General features: G+C 42.4%; 1 protein-coding gene across 1 annotated transcript; it reads right to left on the bottom strand.

The window, feature by feature from the left end:
• Nucleotides 1-414: 414 nt before the first annotated feature.
• On the bottom strand, nucleotides 415-23,008 carry LOC110491576 (vesicular glutamate transporter 1). Its single transcript, XM_021565125.3, has 13 exons — nucleotides 22,293-23,008; nucleotides 9,922-10,174; nucleotides 8,404-8,522; nucleotides 7,898-8,012; nucleotides 7,453-7,540; nucleotides 7,054-7,140; nucleotides 6,190-6,332; nucleotides 5,050-5,199; nucleotides 4,662-4,794; nucleotides 3,876-3,986; nucleotides 1,943-2,070; nucleotides 1,452-1,521; nucleotides 415-1,097 (listed from the first exon to the last, which is right to left on the bottom strand). Exons 1-13 carry the CDS (start codon nucleotides 22,352-22,354, stop codon nucleotides 811-813), a joined length of 1,746 nt encoding a protein of 581 aa, XP_021420800.1. The 5' UTR covers nucleotides 22,355-23,008; the 3' UTR covers nucleotides 415-810.
• Nucleotides 23,009-23,333: the final 325 nt, after the last annotated feature.

The raw sequence follows: 23,333 nt of genomic DNA, 5'->3' as shown, positions 1-23,333 counted from the left end.
GGAGCAAAGTACAGCGAGATCCTTGATGAAAACCTGCTCCGGAGCGCTCAGGACCACAGACTGGGGGGGGGGGGGGGGGGGGGGGGGGCGAAGGCAAACCTTCCAACAGGACAAAGACCCTAAGCACAGAGCCAAGACAATGCAGGAGTGACTTTGGGACAAGTCTCTGAATGTCCTTGAGTGGCCCAGCCAGAGCCTGGACCTGAACCCGTTTCAAACATCTCTGGAGAGACCTGAAAATAGCTGTGCAGCGACATCTAACCTGACAGAGCTTGAGAGGATCTGCAGAGAGGAATGGGATAAACTCCCCAAATACAGGTGTGCCAAGCTTGTAGTGTCATACCCAAGATGACTCAAGGCTGTAATCGTTGCCAATAGTGCTTCAACAAAGTACTGAGTAAAGGGTCTGAATACTTATATACGTTTTTTTATTTGAAATACATTTCCAAAAATGTCCAAAAAACTGTTTTTGCTTTGTCATCATGGGTTATTGTGTGTAGATTAATGAGGGGGAAAAACTATTTCATCCATTTTAAAATAAGGCTGTAACGTAACAAAATGTTAAAAAGTCACGGGGTCTGAATACTTTCCGAATGCACTGTACAGACTTAGTACATGGCTCATCCTCTTTCCGCTGTTGTACAATCTGTTTCAGTTCTCCGTAAATAATACTTTGGTCCTCCCCTTCTTCCGCTCCTCACCCTCATCCCAACCACCCACCCCACCTCTTTCCAAGTTCCTGTGCCAAAAGGAAACCATCTACTCTTTCTGTCTGCTACCCCACTCTGTAACTCCTACCTGTAAGTCCCTCTATGTTAGCTCCTTGTCTTCCTCTCCTCCGTATAGGTAGCTATTGGTTCCTGGTGGTTGTACTAACTCCTCAGTCTTATCCCAGTCCGAGACCCAGGTTCCTGCGCCTCCTCCTCCTCCGTTGGGATCCTGAGCTTGGATCGTTGCTCCGTAGCCTCCTTCTCCGCTAGTACGGTACAACTCCTCTGTCTCATTGGCCAGCTCATCCTCATCCAGAATTCCACACTTCTCATCGCTAAGTTGCTCGGGCTCTGCCCACCACTGCTTTTCTCCGGAGGCAAAAAGTCCTAGAATACAAAAGATAAATGAAATCATTCTTCCCAAAACTATACTTACTTTGACTTGGATCTAGATTATGCAGTTCAACTCTAAAGGGTTGCATGCCTAGTTAAATAAAGGTTCAATACAAATAAATGAATACAAATGAATATAAGAAATAAAAAAAATGGAACCAAACTTCATTAAATGTTAATATTAGGACAATATGGAATACAATTGTGTAAGAGCGAATATCAATACAATACACAATTGAAACACATTCATTTACTTCAGGGTCAATTCAAACAAGTGTTGCATCACTATACAGCTTCATTATGACGTGCGACGACAGGGGGGGGGGAGAAAACAGACAGAATACATACCGTAGAATATAACACCCCCGTAATGAACGAGTGCAGCAATGAGAAACACATACTGCCACTCTTCCCGCGTCTAAGGCGGGAGAGGGAGGGAGAAAGATAAAGAGGAGTTTTATTGTCACGTGCAGAAGTACAGTGAAATACCTAATGTGATTGATAGACGGCGGGATAAAGAGTGAGAGAGAGTGTGTGTGTGTGTGTGTGTGTGTGTGTGTGTGTGTGTGTGTGTGTGTGTGTGTGTGTGTGTGTGTGTGTGTGTGTGTGTGTGTGTGTGTGTGTGTGTGTGTGTGTGAGGGAGAGAGAGAGAAAATAAAAAGAGAATGAACGGGAGTGAGAGAAATAAACTAAAACAAGTGATAAAAGAGGGATGAATATTGAGTAAGAATGTGTATCTATTATCCCTCCATAGATAATGATGTATATGATGTGTGATGGTGGGTGTGCAGTAGGCAGTGTGCTGTATGGTGTGGTGTAGAAGCAGGGTCATTTCGTACCTTATGTTTGGTCATGGCACCAACAATGAGCGGGCACACCATGCCAGACAGAGTGCCCACCCCGTTGGAGATGCCCATGAGGATACTGGCATAGCGGGGAGCAATGTCCAGGTGGTTCACATTGAAGCCTAATGGAGAAACAGAGAGAAAGGTCACCAATAAATTGTTGTTGTCACTGTTGTTGTTGTCGTACCGACACAGACCATCAACTTTCAAGAAGTATGATATAATAGTAGCCAAACTCTACAGTATGTCAGATAGCAAAGACAATCCCCTAAATAACTGAGCTTGAGAGATTATGCAATTCTCTATGGACAATTCAAGGTTAGCTGTTCTGCTGACGGAGCTTATCCTTTTCTGTGAGGAGGTGGAGTGAACTCTCTGATCTGTTGTGTGATAAACCTGCCAAAACCTGTCTTGAGGAGAGAATAACAGAAGACCGAGAGGTAAGAGAACTATGTGGACACCTCTTCAAATTAGTGGATTCGACTATTTCAGCCACTCCCGTTGCTGACAGGTATACAAAATCGAGCACACAGCCATGACATTTCCATAGGCAAACGTTGGCAGTAGAATGGCCCGTACTGAAGAGCTCAGTGACTTTCAATGTGGCGCCTTCATAGGATGCCACCTTTCCAACAAGTCAGTCTGTCACATTTCTGCCCTGCTAGAGCTGCCACGGTCAACTGTAAGTGCTGTTATTGTGAAGTGGAAATGTCTAGGAGCAACAACGGCTCAGCCGCAAAGTGGTAGGCCACACAAGCTCACAGAACGGAACTGCCGAGTGCAGAAGCACGTAACGTGTAAAAATCGTCTTTCCTCGGTTGCAACACTCTACCGAGTTCCAAACTGCCTTTGGAAGCAATGTCAGCACAATAACTGTTCTTTAGGAGCTTTATGAAATTGGTTTCCATGTCCGAGTAGCCGCACACAAGCCTAAGATCACCATGTGCAATGCCAAGCGTCGGCTGGAGTGGTGTAAAGCTCACCGCCAAGCTCGCCGCCATCACCATCGGCAGTCCGACGGACAAATCTGGGTTTGGCGGATGCCAGGAAAACGCTACCTGCCCCAATGCATAGTGCCAACTGTGCCTTCTTCTCCCCAATTTTGTGTTATCCAATTGGTAGTTACAGTCTTGTCTCATCGCTGCAACTCCCATACGGACTCGGGAGAGGCGAAGGTCAAGAGCTGTGCGTCGTCCGAAACACAACCCAACCAAGCCGCACTGTTTCTTGATACAATGTCCACTTAACCCGGAAGCTAGCCACACCAATGTGTCGGAGGAAACACCATACATCTGGGGACCGTGTCAGCTTGCACTGCGCCCGGCCCACCACAGGAGTTGCTAGTGCGCGATGGGACAAGGACTTCCCTGCCGACCAAACCCTCCCCTAACCCGGACAACGCTGGGCAAATTGTGCGCCGCCCCATGGGTCTCCCGGTCGCGGCCGGCTGCGACAGAGCCTAGTAAAGGGAAATCTTAACACTACAGCGTACAATAACATTGTAGACAATTCTGTGCTTCCAACTTTGTGACAAGAATTTCGGGAAGGCCCTTGCCCCTGTGCACAAAGCGAGGTCCATACAGAAATGGTTTGTCGAGATTGTTGTGGAAGAACTTGACTGGCCTGCACAGAGCCCTGACCTCAACCCCATCGAACACCTATGGGATGAATTGGAACGCCGAGCCAGGCCGAATCACCCAACATCACTAATGCTCTTGTGGCTGAATGGAAGTCCCCGCAGCAATGTTCCGACATCTAGTGGAAGCCTTTCCAGAAGAGTGGAGGCTGTTTTAGCAGCAAAGGGGGGACCAACTCCATACTAATGCCTATTGATTTTGTAAGAAGATGTTTGACAAGCAGGTGTCCATATACTTTTGGCCATGTAGTGTATATGAGAGATATGTAAAGATAACAACCAAAGTCTCACCTGAAATAGCGAACCCACTGAAGCCCACAGCCAGAACCAAAAAGGTGATAGCCACAACTTTCGTATGAGAAAACCCGACCACTAGCAGCAGGGTGGCTTCCATTCCGAAACCTATCACGAGAAAGTTAAGACACATAAACAAATATGGAGGAAGTCAAGAATCAAGGTAGCATTATTTCAATACTCGGGTAAATGAACGGGGATAAAACAGCACACAAAGACAGTGGTGAAACTTGATAGAGGATATTCTTCTAGTTAAAAGTGCAGTCTGCCCGAAATGTGGCTCTATGTGGTTCAGCTTCCCACAGTGATATAGATATGTATAAGCTTCTCATTCCCCTCACTCCTGTATTCTCTGCAGTTCAAAAATAGTTTACTGTGGCAAGCAATGCTGCGTTACTGTAAGTCATAATTTGCCTTGTGCCGTGATCGTTTTCTCACGCACCGACCGGACACCATGGTTACCACAAAACGAGGTGTTGTATTTTCCAAGTAAATATCTCTCTTACATTTTTTAGGTGTAACTTTTTTTACCTTATATTTTTCCTTCTAGCTGAGTTGTTTTGTTCATGTAAAAGTAGTCTTTGGTTATATATGACAAAACTGGCACGAGCTGTCAACGAACAGCTGATACGAACAAACCAACAATCTTTCACAGTTCTTAAAAAGCAACACTTGATAGCTAATCACGAAATCAAAGACATGTCTTGCCCTGTCGCCTGCTTCTGCTTTTTCCTTCCTCCTTCCTCCTCTTTTCCACCTTCTCTTTTCACCCTCCTCTCTTACCTCCGCAGTTCATCATCTTCCGGACGTTGGTGGTGCTCATGATTTTGTTTGTGCGCAGGTAGTCAGCCAGCTGGCCACCGATCGGCACGATGATGGTCATCACCAGATGGGGGAGAGCCGACACCAAGCCCACCTGGGATGAGAGGTGGAGGGGTGGATAGGAGGTGGCCAGAGGGTGGAGGATATTTTTTAGTACTGTACAACAAATAAAACCAGTCTTGGAGGAGCATAACAGTACTTGTTAGTAGTCCTCATAAGAAAAGCTAAAAAGGCCATTTGTGCACCCCGGGATCACACAACCCTGGGTTCACATAGGGCCACATAAACCTGCACCAGCACAGTACTAGCTCTAGGCCAGATGTACATGGATATTCCTTGTCTTAGTCACCTTGCTGATCTCAAACCCAAACACTTCTTCAAAGTATGCAGGTTGGCTGATGAGGAGCAAGTAGAAGGTCCAGCTTCTACAGAAATTGGCCACGATGATGGCGTAGACTGGCATCGAAGTGAAAAAGGCTCTCCAAGGCGTGTTCCATTTCTAGAAGGACCAGAAAACATTCAATTTACAGTAAGGAGGCAGGCAATAGTGCATGGTAAAATACAAATTAAACATTGAGTAGATACTGGACAGGATAGCGATTACAAGATACTGACATTAACATTTTTTACGTATTATGACCAAATCATTCAAAAGTATCTAAAATGTTTTGTGTATCTCAACAAAGTCACTTACAGATGAGTTGTAAATGATGTGAGAAAAATGCTACTATACATATGTAGGATCTTAATTTTGAGCCAGTTTGCTACAGCAGAGTGATCCTGCAGCAACAGGAAATGTGAATTATTATTATTATTATTATGTGGTCTATAATCAATGTACATTTTTTGTAGGGGTTGATATATATTTTGTTCGGGCAAATCAAGTCTGAGATTTTAAAGTGGAAATTACAAACTTTAGAAGCCTTTTTAAACATTGAATACAAGCTTGCATTTCCTGTTGTGCAGGAAAATAATTCTCAGCAACAAAAGAGTGATCAAATTAAGATCCTACATCTGTAAATACCATGACTTGCATGGGATTTGTGCCATTTGTGCCAGCATTTGGAAACATTGCCAGGGAAACTAAACCAAAGCATGGATTGCTGTCATACTTTGTCCATAGATTGGTTACAGGGGTAAGGAGACCAACATGTCATTTTGTAATTTGAGTGAACTATCACTTTACAGCTTTTGTAACAGCCACCACATTGAGACCAGGGTTGATCGTGATCATCTTATCATGATTCCTTTGTGTGTTCTAAAATACACCATATGCCCTATATAGTGCACTACTTTTGGCCATAGCATGCCACTTCAGATGAAGACACTGTTAAAAATAAATGTTAGTTTAAAGGCTCAAATCCCCTAAATCACATTGTCAGAACACAGCAACGAGGGGCCATGAAAAGTGGATCTGCAGAGGAAGAGAAACAAAGTGATGTTTAGCTTAGAAGCGAGATAGTGGATAGTGGAATTGGTGTAGACTAACCGTAACAGGTGTAGAGTTAGCGGCTGACATTCCAATAGCCTCCTCAATGTATTTCCGCTCCTGTTCTGTGATGGTGGGGTGGGCTGCCGGGCTCTCGTACGACACCAGGATCCAAAAGAGATACCAGAAGATCCCAAAGCTGCCTGGGAGGTGGAAGGTAGAGTGGAACGAGTGTAGAGAAAAGAGTAAGAATAGAGAAAATTAGGTTTCTTAAAACTAGGACAGACTGCGGTTCAGAGCTACAGTGCATACGTTTCACAGCCAATTCATAAGCCTTTGTAGCATTTGCATACTTGAACTGAACTGAAGGATTGTTCACTTTTGCACCGCTAACCGATACAATCCATTTCCACTAGCATTGCTACATTCTCCAAAAATGCTAGCCAGGAAATGTAGGACTTTGCTAAATACATAGATAACCAGGGTTGTGGTCAATTCCATTTAAATTCAGGAAGTACACTAAAATTCAAACTCTCTTCAATGCTTTTCAATAAGGAAAAATGTGAATTTAAATTGGAGTTTGGTCCACATTTTGAATTGACTGGAGTTTAAATGGAATTGACCACAACCCTGCAGCAAACTTTTTAAAACGGTTTGGAGGAAACAACCACAGTCGAAGATAAGCTTAACTTCACATAAAAGTGAACTACACATGTAGGATCTTAATCTGAGCCAGTTCAAATTAATCTGAAATCAGTTGAAATTTCAAAGTGAAAATTACAAAAGCCTTTTTAAACCTTAAATACACTGCAAGTTTAAAATGTCCTGCATTGCAGCAAAGTTCTCCTGCAACAGGGTGATACAATTAATATCATACACCTGTATCACTTTAAGTTGGGAACAGTTATGACAGAGGTTACTAACCATAGACATAGAAAACAGATGACCACCCTGAATACTGGACTAGTACTCCAGCCAGTGGCATGGCTATCACGGCTCCTGCATAGGACCCTGAGATACAGAGGCAGACACACTCAAACATGAGTGAGACAGAAAGATCAGTCATATGGAAGTGCACATCAATAAACAACATTGCTTTGGAACTAGAACTACTATCTTGAGCAATCCGAGCATGATTATTAATGATTACAATGGTAGAAATAGTCAAAGTAGATGTTGAGATGGTTCCAGTCATATAGGATTATGGAGAATTAAGTCATCACAATAAGTTATATTAATTGTAGTAGTGAGCACAACTGTGACCCTTTGTAGTGCCCAGACAAAGACAGGAGAGAGGATGACAGAAGAGTGAGTTGACCTCACCACAAAAGGCTGTCGTGGCCAATCGACTTCTTTCAAGAGGTGGGGCCCATTTTGCCCAGATACCGTGGCACGCTGGATATGAAACACCCTGCGAGAGAAAGAATTACAGTTAAGTGACCAGGAACTTTTCATATTTGTAGTTATACTGAAAGGTTACTGACAACTGATTGTTTTCTCTATGGTGAACTGGCCACTGACCATGTCATAATTTTTGATGTTTTCTTTCTAATATGAAAATCTCCTAACATCCATGACATCACTTCCGGGTGCAACTCTTTCTCTCAAAGGGGTGTTTCAGGTGAAATGCACTCTACACGAGAAAAAAAACCTTCTCGTCATGTAGGACACATGGCCAGTGACCAGTTCACCATAGAGAAAACAATCAGTTGTCAGCATAGTGAAATCTGATGTATGCTAGGGAAAGCCATGGAATGTAGCCAAGCACCTCCACGAGTCCTTGACATATCCTGACAAGGATAACACAGGCAATGTGAGTTCGTGCTGCCGAAGGGATCAACATATTCAGGCATGAGGTAGCCACTATGGCAAAGCCAAAGACTCTGCGTGATAGAGGAGAAAAAAGAGGGAATAGAATCAGATATGTACCTACACTCTTAGGAAAAAAAAGGTGCTGTCTAGAACCTAAAAGGGTTATTTGGCTGTACCAATAGGAGAACCCTTTGAAGAACCCTTATTGATTCCAGGTAGAACCCTTTTAGTTCCAGGTAAAACCCTTTTGGGTTCCATGTAGAACCCTTTCCACAGAGGGTTCTACATGGAACCCAAAAGTGTTCTACCCGAAACCAAAAAGGGTTCTACCTGAAACCAAAAAGGGTTCTCTTATGGGGACAGCCAAAGAACCCTTTTGGAACCCTTTTTCCTAAGAGTGTACAGTAATAGTTATTGAAATATTCACAGCATATTATTCACATATAAGTATAAGCAGCTGACCTGTTGGCTGCAAATTTTTGACAGATGAATCCCCCGGGTATTTGGGTTACTATGTATCCCCAGAAAAATGACCCATGGATCATTCCAACTGTTTCTGGTTCCCAGTTGAACTGAGCTTTCTATGGAGAGATGGAGAGAGTGAGAAAAAAAATGAAAGGAGAGTTCAAGGCAAAGAAATGGGAAGGAAAAAAATACATGTGAGATCGCTCAACCAAAGTAGGCGACCCTTACTACCAACCTTCAATGGTAATCATTAATCAAAGCCTTATCAACCCAACAAAAGACAAAGTTGACAATCAAACTATTTAATTGCGATAGATGAACGTTTTCACTAGCTGTAACAATCCTCTTTTAGCTAGCGCAACATTGCATGCGTCTTGTGTTTGCTGGTCAATAAGGTCATTATCATTATCCATTTAGGAGAAGGAGGTAAAGCCAAACCAACCAGATTGGTCCAACTCTGACTCTTAGAGAGCATACAATACCATCACTGACAATAAGGATTCAGTCTCCCAAAAAGTCACACATATCACTCATGGAAACAAAGGTGCTACCTAGAACCATAAAGGGTTCTTTGGCTTGTCCCTGTTGGAGAACCATTTTTGGTTTCTGGAAGAATGTTTCATCCAACAAAGAACACTCAAATGATGGAAAAGGTTCCATGAACACTGAACAAAAATATAAACACAACATGTGAAGTGTTGGTCCCAGTTTCATAAGCGGAAATAAAAGATCCCAGAAATGTTCTATACGTATAAAAATGTAATTTCTTTCAAATGTTGTGCACAAATATGTTTACATCCCTGCAAGTGAGCATTTATCTTTTGCCAAGATAATCCATCCACCTGAAAAGTGTGTCATATCAAGAAGCTGATTAAACAGCGTGATCATTACACAGGTTCACCTTGTGCTGGGGACAATAAAAGGCTACTCTAAAATGTGCAGTTTTGTCACACAACACAATGCCACAGATATCTCAAGTTTGGAGGGAGCATGCAACTGGCATGTTGACTGCAGGAATGTCCACCAGAGCTTGTTGCCGGAGAACTGAATGTTCAATTATCTACTGTAAGCCTCCTCCAACATCGTTTTAGAGAATTTGTCAGTACATTCAGCAGGCCTCATAACCGCAGACTATGTGTAACCACGCCAGCCCAGGGCCACCACATCCGGCTTCTTCACCTGTGGGATCGTCTGAGACCAGCCACCTGGACAGCTGATGAAATTGAGGAGTATTTATGTCTATAATAAAGCCCTTTTATGGGGAAAAACTCATTCTGATTGGCTGGGCCTGGCTCCCCAGTGGGTGGGCCTGTTCCCTCCCAGGCCCAACCATGGCTGTGCCCCTTCCCAGTCATGTGAAATCCATAGATTAGGGCATAATAAATGTGTTTCAATTGACTGATTTCCTTATATGAACTATAACTCAGTAAAATGGTTGAAATTGTTGCATGTTGCGTTTATCTTTTTGTTCAGTATAGAACACTACCAGTCCTCAAATGACCCTTTTGGACTCACCACAAGGATTGGTTTGTCGCCCTTGTAGATGGTTTGGTTGTTGACCATGCTGACGATGGCCACGCCCAAGTTGCATCGGATGCCAAAAGAGATGCAGAAGCCCAGGCCGGAAAGGATGGCGATGATATAGCGCCGTGGCAGGCCGAAGCAGGTGCAGTCCACCACGGGCATCTCCTTCTCCTCCACGATAACTGCCTGGCCCTCATCGGTGAGCTCGATGGTCTCGCCATTTTCCTGCCGCTTCTCTAGGATTCTGAGAACAAAGAGGAGAGAATATATATGCTGTATATATAGAGACCGTTGGCTTGTGACTTACAGCGACAGCTGTAACATACAGATGGCAAAGAGACATGATTCAGTGACATTGCACAGTCGAGAATTTTGTTGATATTAATTGAAAGTATTTGGAGACATATGTTACATTTACAAGTAACTGCCAAAATAAAGGAAACACCTACACAAAGTGTGTTAATAGGGCATTGGGGCACCACGAGCCGCCAGAGCAGCTTCAATATGCCTTTGCATAGATTATATAAGTGTCTGGAACTCTATTGGAGGGATGCGGCACCATTCTTCCACAAAAAAAGTCCATCATTTGGTGTCACAGGCACCGCTCCTGGCTTGAGATCTGGTTATTGAGATGACCATGGCATATGGTTTCCATCGTTTTCATGCTCATCAAACCATTCAGTGACCACTCATGCCCTGTTGATGGGGGCATTGTCATCCTAAGTGAGCACAACCATGGTAGCCAAAATAATGGGCAACTGGGGCTGCCCAGCATTTTTATAGATGGCATGATGGTTAATTACTTAGGAATTGCTCAGAAACCACACCTGTGTGGAAGCACCTGCTTTCATTGTACTTTGTACCCTCATTTACTCAAGTGTTTCCTTGTTCTTGTTAGCATCAGTCTGAGGTATGATTGTGTAGGTGTGTGTGTGTGTGTCTTCCATGCATTAGTTATGCAAGTTATTTTGCATGGCATTAAACGTCCATGAGGTTGTATTCATTGCTAATGTATTTTAATGGCTATGCTTGACAACACAAACATATTTCCATTGTGGAAAAATCAAGACTCATCCAAGACTGAGACTTTCCTTCCTGTAAACCTCTTTAAAAAATGTCAACCACCTCTGGGCTATTCAATGTCACCTTGGCCAAGCCATGGCTTGCAGTGATTATTATTCTTTTTTCTTATATATTTTTTGCTGACATGGCCAGTCTGACAGGCCTGGCTGGCAGGCTGTGGTAGAGTAGAGCCAAAACCATAAGGTGAAAACAGTACTTGTCTCTTTGGCAGAACTCAAGCCCCACCCCGCTCTCTCCTGCTTTCTCCCGACTCATCCAGCTCACTGAGCAAACATGCTAACGACCTGTGCCAGCCTCCAGTCTGGGAAACATCAAATATGTATTCAGCCGAGGCACATCATCCATTAAGCATGAGATCTGCCCGGCCCCAGTGCGAGGCTGTACCTCTGCTGCAAGGCCAGGGAATATGGGGAGATGTGGGGGAGACTGAGGTTTCACATGCCCCTGCTTTATTTACATTCTGGTCATACGTTTTTAATGCTCAAGTGATTAGGGGGAAGGAGAGCCATTGGTTAAGAGCAGACTGTAGGAAGCGGTAGAACACTAAACTGTCAATCAGTCAGTGGTGATGCCAGCATTGTTTGAACTGCAAAGTTGACCGTTTCTTGTCTGAGGAATCAGACTATTGGCTTTGTATATATTTTAGCTAGTTGGGTATAGTTCTTGGGAATGGTAAAAAATGGGTACTGCCTTGAACCACACAGTGATTTGCTATGTTATACTTTTTTTTACCCAGACCTTTTCATCCCTCCAAAATCTCACTTTTGTCATTTTACAGACGTATCAGAAACAACGTAATATGAAGTGGAAGGAGGAAACTGCTGTTTAAGGTAAAAAGCTTCACAAGAAACAGGGGAAGGGGATGCTTAGACGGGATGTCTCGCAAATATAGTCTCTGAAAACGGTACAGAAGACATTATTTGATACATTTGTCCATATCAAGACAAAAGTATTTATCATACTGGGTCAATGCTCTGATAGATATCCTTACCTACCAGAAACTTGACCAGAATTTCAGAACCACCAGGGCAATATCTACTGAGACAGACTACCCAGGTCCTGTCAAACCCATGATAAATCAAGCTAGGGTAATCTACTGACAGTGTCACCAAAGCAGTATGTAGACCAATGTCACAATGGCATAGCGATCTGTCACACAGCAGCACTGTCACTGGGCACAAGGTGTGTGTCTGTCACCCCATCAACATGCAAGGCCATTTTAGAAGGTGAGCTTCCTATGTGGAGGCTTGAGAATGATGCGAGGGTAAAATAGACATGTCCTCTAATACACCTTTGAGAGCAAACTTTATACCATATTTGGCATCAAACTATAGTTCACAAACTGTGCATTGCGGCAAGTCGAAAACTGCTGTGGTATGCGGAACCTGTGTACGCTAACACATGGGAGGAAGCAACATCCACAAGACGGGTGCCACTACGGTAGCCTGGCTGACTCGTCCCACGTGACTTACGTCGAGGGAGAGCTGTGACACGCTGGTCTGGACCGGAAGCCGTTTGATAATGCAATAGTCGCTCAGAAATTGAGGGGACGTATTGATTAGTTCTCTCAAATGTTTTGGATTTGAAAATCCAACAGTTGTAATGGAAGGGGACAGCGCTCAGGGGCTGTCCATGGCTGTGCGTGTGGGTTCGAGTGAGAAAGCGACGAAGGAGAACCAACCAGTAAAAGCACAGCACCCTTCATTATCGACGCATTGTGCCGACAACATCAAAACAGTCTTTCCAGACTCTGCAGTCAGGAGGACTTTTGAATTTGGTATCAGCCAGACTACCACTACGGTGCCTTTACCAATAGCAGTTCACACAAGCAATGGCTCCAACATTCTTCGACATTGATGAAGTATTAATGACTTTTGCTGACGATTAATTATTTATATCTCCTCCTATTTCTGTCTTAGTGGGCCTCTCTTTCTTTCTATTCCTCCTGTCCCTCGTTCATCTTTTTTGGGTCTGGTCTCAGTCCCTGCCTCCCATCCTCAATTCCCTCTCCTCTCACATTGTCACACCCATCTTGCACGACTGCTCTTCTAACACCAATTCCCCCTTTCTGCGTCTTGAGAAATCACTCCCTGTCTGAACAGGAGAGCACACAGAAGGACACATCTGTGCAGGTGAAACAATGTCCTTTTGATACCTGTCAGGTGTTTATGAAATGTGTTCAAGGGGGAAACGTGCTCAACACTACTGTCTTGCAAATAACCGCTGAAAAAGTGCGAGGAGCCAACTGTCCCATAGTAATGAAGTAGAAGACAGGCCAGAGCTCACTTGATATCCTTGCAGCAGATGCTTAGATTTTTTAAAATGCATTTCCTTTTCTGTCTTTTCTCCTCCATGTCTCAACTTCCGGTTGCCTTCGCCTGGCCCCGAGACGTATAGCCCTTTAAACCCTTGGCTCTTCACTAACTCCTCTTGTTTTGACTCTCTAAATAATATCACACAAACCGACAGAATGATACGTACCTGTGTAGTAAATGTGGATGTCTTTCTGCACAAAACTCTTTTGAGACATATTACAGGAGAGGAAATGAAATCGAGGTCAATGACTCTGAATAGTTGTTCACTGGTTTGTCCCAATGAGTATACCATGTTCTCTCCAACTTAATCTCTTAATTAATTTGTCAAGGACACTGACGTGAGGACAGTTCAGCGTTGCAGTTCAGAGTTCAATCAACAGGTTAAGATGATTGAAGAATCAGTTGTAATGTACATGAAGAGTAGGACTAGGGAAGCAACTAGAATGGGAATTATTTTCAAGATACCGTACCACCTGAATATGACACAGACCCTCTTGATATGAGGTTGCAGACTTCTGAATACACAACGGAATAGTTAAGTCAATTGTTGAGAAAAATGTGAAATGGCATAGGAAAACCTTTCGACGCAGAGTGAAAAGTAAGCTGAGGGCAATGGAACTCTCTCTTGAACAATACGATCATAGATGTAGGAATTAAAATACATCTCTATGAATACAATAACCAAACAACTTATTCTCTCAACAATCCACACACTGTACTGGGCCAAAATGAGCTTGAGAAACACATTTTTTATTGGGTTTATGAAAACTCTGCTCTAAACTCACAATAGATGGCTGATTGGTGACTGATAATATTTTGTGGAAATGACATCACATGGTCAAAAACACTGGCTACTTCCCACTGGGCACAGACATTAATTTAACATCTATTCCAAGTTGGTTCAAGGGAATTTAATTGAAATGACGTGGAAACAACTTTGATTCAACCAGTGTGTGTGCCCAGTGGGTTGTGTTAATAAGACAAACTATACCGCAGACACAAGTTAATCTGCAGAAAATGTCCCAGAGTATTATCACCATGTGGGCAAGGGACTCAGCCTTAATCAATTGAATTGCATTCAGCAGCTAAATGTGATATTGTTAAGACCCCAATGCTTGACAAAACAGGTGGATCTAACTATATACTCTCTGCCTTGGGGACAATGTCAACCAAATGTCATTATGCAACTGTTTATACAATGTTTTGTAAATTACGAATTATGACATGGATTGGTTATATCAAATTAGGGACACTGCACTTGAGTTGCTATTTTACTACAAGATGAGACACTCTCTCATCCTTTCTAAAAGTTCTGAAAACAAAGATACTGTAGTTCTAGGCAAAAGCCTCCATTTAATGCCACCTCTTTGTGTTTGAAACGTGCAGAGAGCAATGTCAGGTTAATTAAAGGAACATTCCACCCAAAAACAATCTTTTGGTATTTGTTTCATTAGTCCATGGTTGACATAGTCTAAAATGTTTTGTTTGTCAGCAATCAAGTTTTCAAGATATGTCAACTTTCTAAATACAGACATCATCCCTGTATGATGCATTTAGCATTATATTAAAAATGCATCAGTACAATCAAAATGAATTGAATGAGTCTGGCAACCTAAAACATATACGTATATGGAGAACCATTGCTATGGCGTAGTAAATGTCACAGAAATGCACGCATGACAACTACAACTTTATATTGATACGCATATGCTCGTTAACCTAGCCACAAACCAACACCTCTGGGAAACACCTCCGCGCACGCACGTGCTGAGGAAGTGAGGGTTTACCGGACACTATCGCGTAAGGCAATAGCCTACAGTAATCCTGAGTTTAAATGCTTTTGGAAGGGACAATGACGAGTTATCGAAAGGGGCGGACCTGGAGAGGTGTAGGCTACTGAAAGAAAGAGAGGGGGGAGAGAGAGAGAGAGAGAGAGAGAGAGAGAGAGAGATTGTAAATACAACCCATATTTATGTTGATTTATTTTCCCTTTTCTACTTCAAGTATTTGCACATTGTTACAACACTGTACATAGCCAAAATATGACATTTCAAAATGTCTCTATTCCTTTGAAACTTTTTTTTAAGTGTACTGTTTAGACCTACTGTTCATTGCTGATTGTTTATTTCACTTTTGTTAATTATCCATTTCACTTGCTTTGGCAATATAAACATGTTTCCCATGCTAATAGAGCCCTTTGAATTGAACTGAAGTGAGAAAGAGAGAGATAGAGAGAGAGAGAGAGGGGTATATGGTGATTGGGATTTATGTGGGCCAACAGCTTGGAGGGGGAGGGTTATTTCGGGAGAGGATTTGTGTGTTTAGACACATCTTAAAATCCTGAGAAAAAGAGAGACCGCAAACTCTTTGCCCTCCGATATCCATCCAATGTTTCTGAAGATTCATCATACCTTTTCTTGCATCGTGGGCGCGCCAAACAAACACTATGTTCCCTTTTGAAAGATGTGTCTTTCACATTTCTTGAGCAGAGTAGCCAGCTCTCGCAAGTGGTCACATTGCATCTCACTAGGCAAATTAGCTGCTGATCTAACTTTCATTTTATGTAGGCCTAGGCTAATTCCAAATGCTTTTTTTGTATTTAGTTTTTATTTAACCTTTATGTAACTAGGCAAGTCTGTTAAGAACAAATTCTTATTTACAATGAAGGCCTACTTTTACAATGTGACAGTACTTAGCTGACCAGCTGGACACAATAGGCTATGGACTGGGTGGACAAAACATTAGGAACACAGTGCCTTTTTATTAAGTGCCTTTGAACGGGGTATGGTAGTAGGGGCCAGGTGCACTGGTTTAAGTGTGTCAAGAACTGCAACGCTGCTGTTTTTTTTCACTCAACAGTTTCCTGTGTGTTTTAAGAATGGTCCACCACCAAAGGACATCCAGCCAACTTGAATCCCTGTGCAACACTTTCGATACCTTGAAGAGTCAAATGCCCCAACGAATTGAGGCTGTTCTGGGGGCAAAAGGGGGTGCAACTCAATATTAGGAAGGTGTTCCTAATGTTTTGTACACTCAGTGTATACTGTTCTTTTGCACACAAAAAATACCTAAAATGCATGCAAACTCTGGGCACAAAGCCACATAGAGATCAGCTTGTTGTACCCCCTGTATAAAGCTGTATATGTTATATATGTATATTGTTATTTTATTGTGTTACTTTTTTTTAAAACTTTAGTTTATTTAGTAAATATTTTCATAACTAGTTTTTTAAAACTGCATTGTTGGTTAAGGGCTTGTAAGTAAGCATTTCCACCTGTTGTATTAGGCGCGTGTGACAAATCAAATTTGATTTGATTTGTTATCGTGTCATTACAGTAAAATAACCATGATTATTGGGGGGTAAAATATGAACCAAGCATAAACTTAAATGAAACTTCATGTCTCCGACTTCATAAAGTTCTAAAAAACGAAGATACAGTAGTTCTAGGCTATAGCCTCCATTTAATGCCACCTCGTTATGTTTGAAACTTGCAAAGAGCAATTCAACTGGGCACACCACGTCATTTCAAAGTGGATAATTGGATAACATTTGGTTGAGACGTTGATCAATGAGATTGGCCACAACTGTAGGTTGCAAAGGTTTTGAGAATGACACAAATATTAATTTTCACAAAATCTGCTGCCTCAGTTTGTATGATGGCAATTTGCATATACTCCAGAATGTTATGAAGAGTGATCAGATGAATTGCAATTAAATGCAAAGTCCCTATTTGCCATGCAAATGAACTGAATCCCACAAAAACATTTCCACTGCATTTCAGCCATGCCACAAAAGGACAAGCTGACATCATGTCAGTGATTCTCTCGTTAACACAGGTGTGAGTTTTGACGAGGACAAGGCTGGAGATCACTCTGTCATGCTGATTGAGTTTGAATAACAGACTGAAAGTTTCAAAAGGAGGGTGGTGCTTGGAATCATTGTTCTTCCTCTGTCAACCATCGTTATCTGCAAGGATACACCTGCCGTCATCATTGCTTTGCACAAAAAGAGCTTCACAGGCAAGGATATTGCTGCCAGTAAGATTGCACCTAAATCAACCAATTATCGGATCATCCAGAACTTCAAGGAGAGTGGTTCAATTGTTGTGAAGAAGGCTTTAGGGCGCCCAAGAAAGTCCAGCAAGCGCCAGGACTGTCTCCTAAAGTTGTTTCAGCTGCGGGATCGGGGCACCACCAGTACAGAGCTTGCTCAGGAATGGCAGCAGGCAGGTGTGAGTGCATCTGCACGCACAGTGAGGCGAAGACTTTTGGAGGATGGCCTGGTGTCAAGAAGGGCAGCAAAGAAGCCACTTCTCTCTAGGAAAAACATTGATGACAGACTGAAATTCTGCAAAAGGTACAGGTACACTGCTGAGGACTGGGGTAAAGTAATTTTCTCTGATGAATCCCCTTTCCGATTGTTTGGGGCATCCGGAAAAAAAGCTTGTCCGGAGAAGACAAGGTGAGCGCTACCATCAGTCCTGTGTCATGACAACAGTAAAGCATCCTGAGACCATTCATGTGTGGGGTTGCTTCTCAACCAAGGGAGTGGGCTCACTCACAATTTTGCCTAAGAACACAGTCATAAATAAAGAATGGTACCAACACATCCTCCGAGAGCAACTTCTCCCAACCATCCAGGAACAGTTTGGTGACAAACAATTCCTTTTCCACCATGATGGAGCACCTTGCCATAAGGTAAAAGTGATAACTAAGTGGCTCAGGGAACAAAACATCAATATTTTGGGTCAATGGCCAGGAAACCCCCCAGACCTTAATCCCATTGAGAACTTGTGGTCAATCCTCAAGGGGCAGGTGGACAAACAAAAACCCACAAATTCTGACAAACTCTAAGCATTGATTATGCAAGAATGGGCTGCCATCAGTCAGGATGTGGCCCAGAAGTTAATTGCCAGCATGCCAGGGCGGATTGCAGAGGTCTTGAAAAAGAAGGGTCAACACTGCAAATATTGACTCTGCATCAACTTCATGTAATTGTCAATAAAAGCCATTGACACTTATGAAATGCTTGTAATTATACCTCAGTATTCCATAGTAACATCTGACAAAAATATCTAAAGACACCGAGGCAGCACACTTTGTGAAAATGTATATTTGTGTCCTTCTCAAATCTTTTGGCCACGACTGTATATTCAACCACTTCAAAAGACAGCCAAAAGTTAGTTGAATTTCCAATGTGTTTTCAGTATGCTTTCAAACTAAAATCTGAACCAAATTCCAATGGATAAACAATGTCCGATTTGTCACCCAAATGCCTAACACTGCACTTTCAACGACTTAAAAGCAAAGCAAAGTTCAAATAGGAATACAGTAATTCTAGGCTATAGCCTCCATTTAATGCCACCTCTTTTGCTCTCTGCAAGTTTCAAACGCAAAGAGGTGGCATTAAATGGAGGCTTAGCGTAGAACCAACAGTATCTTTGTTTTTAGAACTTTTAGAAAGGTGAGAGAGTGTCTCATCTTGTAGTAAGGCCAGCATCCCGGAGTTGCCTCTTCACTGTTGATGTTGAGACTGGTGTTTTGCGGGTACTATTTAATGAAACTGCCAGTTGAGGACTTGTGAGGTGTCTGTTTCTCAAACTGGACACTATAATGTATTTGTCCTCTTGCTTAGTTGTGCACCGGTGCCTCCCGCTCCTCTTTCTATTCTGGTTAGAGACAGTTTGCTCTGTTCTGTGAAGGGAGTAGTACACAGCGTTGTACGAGATCTTCAGTTCCTTGGCAATTTCTCACATGGAATAGTCTCCAATAACCATTTCTCAGAACAAGAATAGACTGACAAGTTTCAGAAGAAAGTCCTTTGTTTCTGGCCATTTTGAGCCTGTTTGAACCCACAAAATGTACACCTATGTAGATATTCAATTTTAAAAAATCTGCCGTTTCCAGCTACAATAGTCATTTACATCATTAACAATGTCAACACTGTATTTCTGATCATTTAGATGCTATTTTGATGGCTTTTCTTTCAAAAACAAGGACATTTCTAAGTGACCCCAAACTTTTGAACGGTAGTGCATATAGTGCCTTGCGAAAGTATTCGGCCCCCTTGAACTTTGCGACCTTTTGCCACATTTCAGGCTTCAAACATAAAGATATAAAACTGTATTTTTTTGTGAAGAATCAACAACAAGTGGGACACAATCATGAAGTGGAACGACATTTATTGGATATTTCAAACTTTTTTAAAAACTATATTTCAAACTAGATGTTGGAACATTGCTGCAGAGACTTTCTTCCATTCAGCCACAAGAGCATTAGCAAGGTCGGGCACTGATGTTGGGCAGTCGGCGTTCCAATTCATCCCAAAGGTGTTAGATGGAGTTGAGGTCAGGGTTCTGTCCAGGCCAGTCAAGTTCGTCCACACCGTTCTCGACAAACCATTTCTGCATGGACCTCGCTTCGTGCACGGGGGCATTGTCATGCTGAAACTGGAAAGGGCCTTCCCCAAACCGTTGCCACAAAGTTGGAAGCACAGAATCGTCTACAATGTCATTGCATGCTGTAGTGCAGGGGTAGGTAATTCCAGTACTTGAGGGCTTGATTGGTGTCACAGTTTTGCCCCAGCCCCAGCTAACACACCTGACTCCAATAATCACCTAATCATGATCTTCAGTTTAGAATGCAATTTGAATAATCAGCTGTGTTTGCTAGGGATGGAAAAAATGTGTGACACCAATCAGGCCCTCGATGACTGGAGTTGCCCACCCCTGCTGATTTCCACTCACTGGAACTAAGGGGCCTAGCCTGAACCATGAAAAACAGCCCCAGACCATTATTTATCCTCCACCCAACTTTACAGTTGGTACTGCATTGGGGAAGGTAGTGTTCTCCTGGCATCTGCACAACTCAGATTCGTCCATTGGACTGCCAGATGGGGAAGCGTGATTCCTCACTCCAGATAATGCATTTCTGCTACTCCATAGTCTAATGGGGGCGAGCTTTACAACACTCCAGCCAACTATTGGCATTGCGCATGGTGATCTTAGGCTTGTGTGCAGCTGCTCGGCCATGGAAATTATTGTGCTGACGTTGTTTCAAGAGGCAGTGTGGAACTCGGTAGTGAGTGTTGCAACCGAGGACAGACAATTTTTACGCACTGCGCGCTTCAGCACTCGACAGTCCTGTTCTGTGAGCTTGTGTGGCCTACCACTTTGCGGCAGAGCCATTGTTGCTCCTAGCCTTTTCCAACAGCACTTACAGTTGACCGAGGCAGCTCTAGCAGGGAATACATTTTACTAACTGACTTGTTGGAAAGGTGGCATCCTATGACGGTGCTACATTGAAAGTCACTGAGCTCTTCAGTACGGGCCATTCTATTTCCAATGTTTGTCAATGGAGATTGCATGGCTGTGTGCTCGATTTTATACACCTGCCATCAACGGGTGTGGCTGAAATAGCCGAATCCATGAATTTGAAGCGGTATGTTCAATGGCTAAGGGGTGTTATTAAGCATGATGCAACTCGGAGTGGATACAGTCATTATCCATGGTATATTGGCCATATACCACAAACCCCTGAGGTGCCTTATTGCTATTTTAAACTGGTTACCAACGTAATTAGAAGAAAAAAAATCATTTTCATATCCGTCTGATATATTATGGCTTTCAGCCAATCAGCATTCAGGGCTCAAACCATCCAGTTTATAATCATGTTTAGATCATTATGGTATATCTATATAAAATAATTTACATGTCATATTAGAATAAACTAATGTTGGCTATTCGGTCTCTTCATCCGTCCATCCCATCACAAGCTGACTGAGCTTTGCGCACCTACGTGAGCTGAGGCTAACTTCTTTATTTAGGTTCGGCCTACAGAAAACGTCCGTGAACTCGAAGATACTGCAGGTTCAAATCTAGCCTTTAGGGAAACTATTTGAGGTAAGACCTATCTATAGACTTTAGAATGGACGGAACGGAAACTGTCTCAAGTTAACAGGTAAAAGTGAGGACATTCCCACATCGATATTAATAGGGCCTGAATTAAGTTAATCTAGTTAGCTATATTTCAAATCAAATCCAATTGTATTCGTCATATAAACAACAGGTGTAAACGAACAGTGAAATGTTTACTTACGGGTAATTTTCCAGCAATGCAGAGTTAAAGATACATAATAAAATACAATATTAATAACAGAAATAGTGACACGAGGACTAAATACACAGTGATTTACGAATAAATATAACGAGTAAAAATAACATGGCTAATACAGGGAGTACCAGTACCGAGTCTATGTGCAAGGGTACGAGGTAATTAAGGTAACTATGTATCTCTTTGCAATGTCCTTGCTCTGACATTTGACATAGAAGCTATACATTTACACACGATGAAAAATCAAATATTTTCTATTAGAGCAACCATAAACCTTTTTGAAATTAACAATTTAACATGAAAGATAATCAAATAACCCACATTAAAAACAGTTGGCTACTCGTAAAATACATCACTGAACATAAATAAAAATGTAGGCTAGGCCTATCTTTAATTTTACTCAGTTAGAGTTGTCTCAAAGGTTAAAAGAAAATAAAAAAAGAAAAGGGGGTTTTATGAAATTGACAGAAACACAAAATTGATAATTGCAAACAGATGTTTCGTCAGGTCAACCAACCCCGCTCAGGCCTTTGGGCATCTTGATATTCCCTAGCCTACAGCCAAATGTTTCTACCAGCCGGCCCACCGGTTCCTTTTTAGCCAAAAGTGCAGATAAAAGTAATCCCTGATCTTTTACAACGCTTAATAGGCCTAGGTTACTTGAATATACATACATTTAAACTCTGTATAAACTCTAAATGCGTGCCGGGCGGGATGACAAGTGACTATTTTGTAATAAAAAATCAAGACCGCGCTAAACTGGATTTCACGCGCTACGATAACAAAGTAGGCTACACAATTTGCACCAATAAACCACACAGAAAAAGTAATAAAGCTGTTGTTTTAACTTACTTGTGTAATTTTCCGAGGGTCTGGCCCGCGACGATTTTAAACCTATCTGGTCGTATCTCCATCCTTGCGACTCCAGTCTCTGACCGATTTGCTGTCCGCGCGCACTCCCGCTTGAGCGCGCAGCCCTATTCACTATCACCTTCTCTCTCCGCCCTTAACCTCTCACTCACATACCATTAAACCTTGCTTCCCTTTATCAACTCGCTGGTCCACCCCCTATGCTGGTCCACCTCCTATGCTGGTCCTCCTTTTCGTAATTATTTTAGCCCAATTCAACCCAACGTGAGCAAGGAGTAGAAATTCAAGAAAAAAGTACAAAAACTTCCCATGCCTACATTTTACACAATCGAGATTAGAAAATACGTTGTTTTAGCAGTGTTTGGCAATTAAAAAATAACTTCTCAAACAAATCCAAATGTGTATCTCGAATGAATGATCGCGCGCTGTTTGGCCGCGAGTGTCACTATCCATGGTGCTGAAACCAGATTACTGACCTCAAGACTAATCTGCCCGATTGTGTGTAGCGAGTATCTGTCACTTCCTTTCCAGAAGCCCAGCGTCTTAAGTAGCCTGGCTATTCTCGTACCACACTGAATGACGGGCATTAGATTAGTCTATACAGACACACATGTAGCCTACTGGAGGAACAGGTAATTTAGGGCCAGAGTGGTCGCCTGAGATTAGACGTGAGTAAACGTATAACCACTATCTTGAGTAAACTCATTTAAGGAGACGTACATACCGTGGCTGTTTGAGTTCTGTTTGTTGCCACAATAACTGTAAGACCACAAACATGGATGCGCTCTGATCATATGCGCTCTGCCATATTATCAGTAGTACTATTGGCTTTTATTTTAGGCTATTTTGTTTTGATTGAATAGATGAGATGCTTATTAATATTTTAATTCCTGCCATCACTGACGTCTTTATCATAAAATAACTCTACAGTACCACAAGTATCACCAATAGCTAGGTGTTCTAGCACCTACTGGCTTGAATATGACATGACATGTAATCTACAGTAGACTACTCATCTACGAC

The sequence above is a fragment of the Oncorhynchus mykiss genome, chromosome 16 (assembly GCF_057628025.1).
Source record: "Oncorhynchus mykiss isolate SJ-2025 chromosome 16, ASM5762802v1, whole genome shotgun sequence".
Taxonomy (NCBI): domain Eukaryota; kingdom Metazoa; phylum Chordata; class Actinopteri; order Salmoniformes; family Salmonidae; genus Oncorhynchus; species Oncorhynchus mykiss.
Note: the sequence above shows the minus strand (reverse complement) of the source record. Positions and strands in the feature narration are given on the sequence as shown.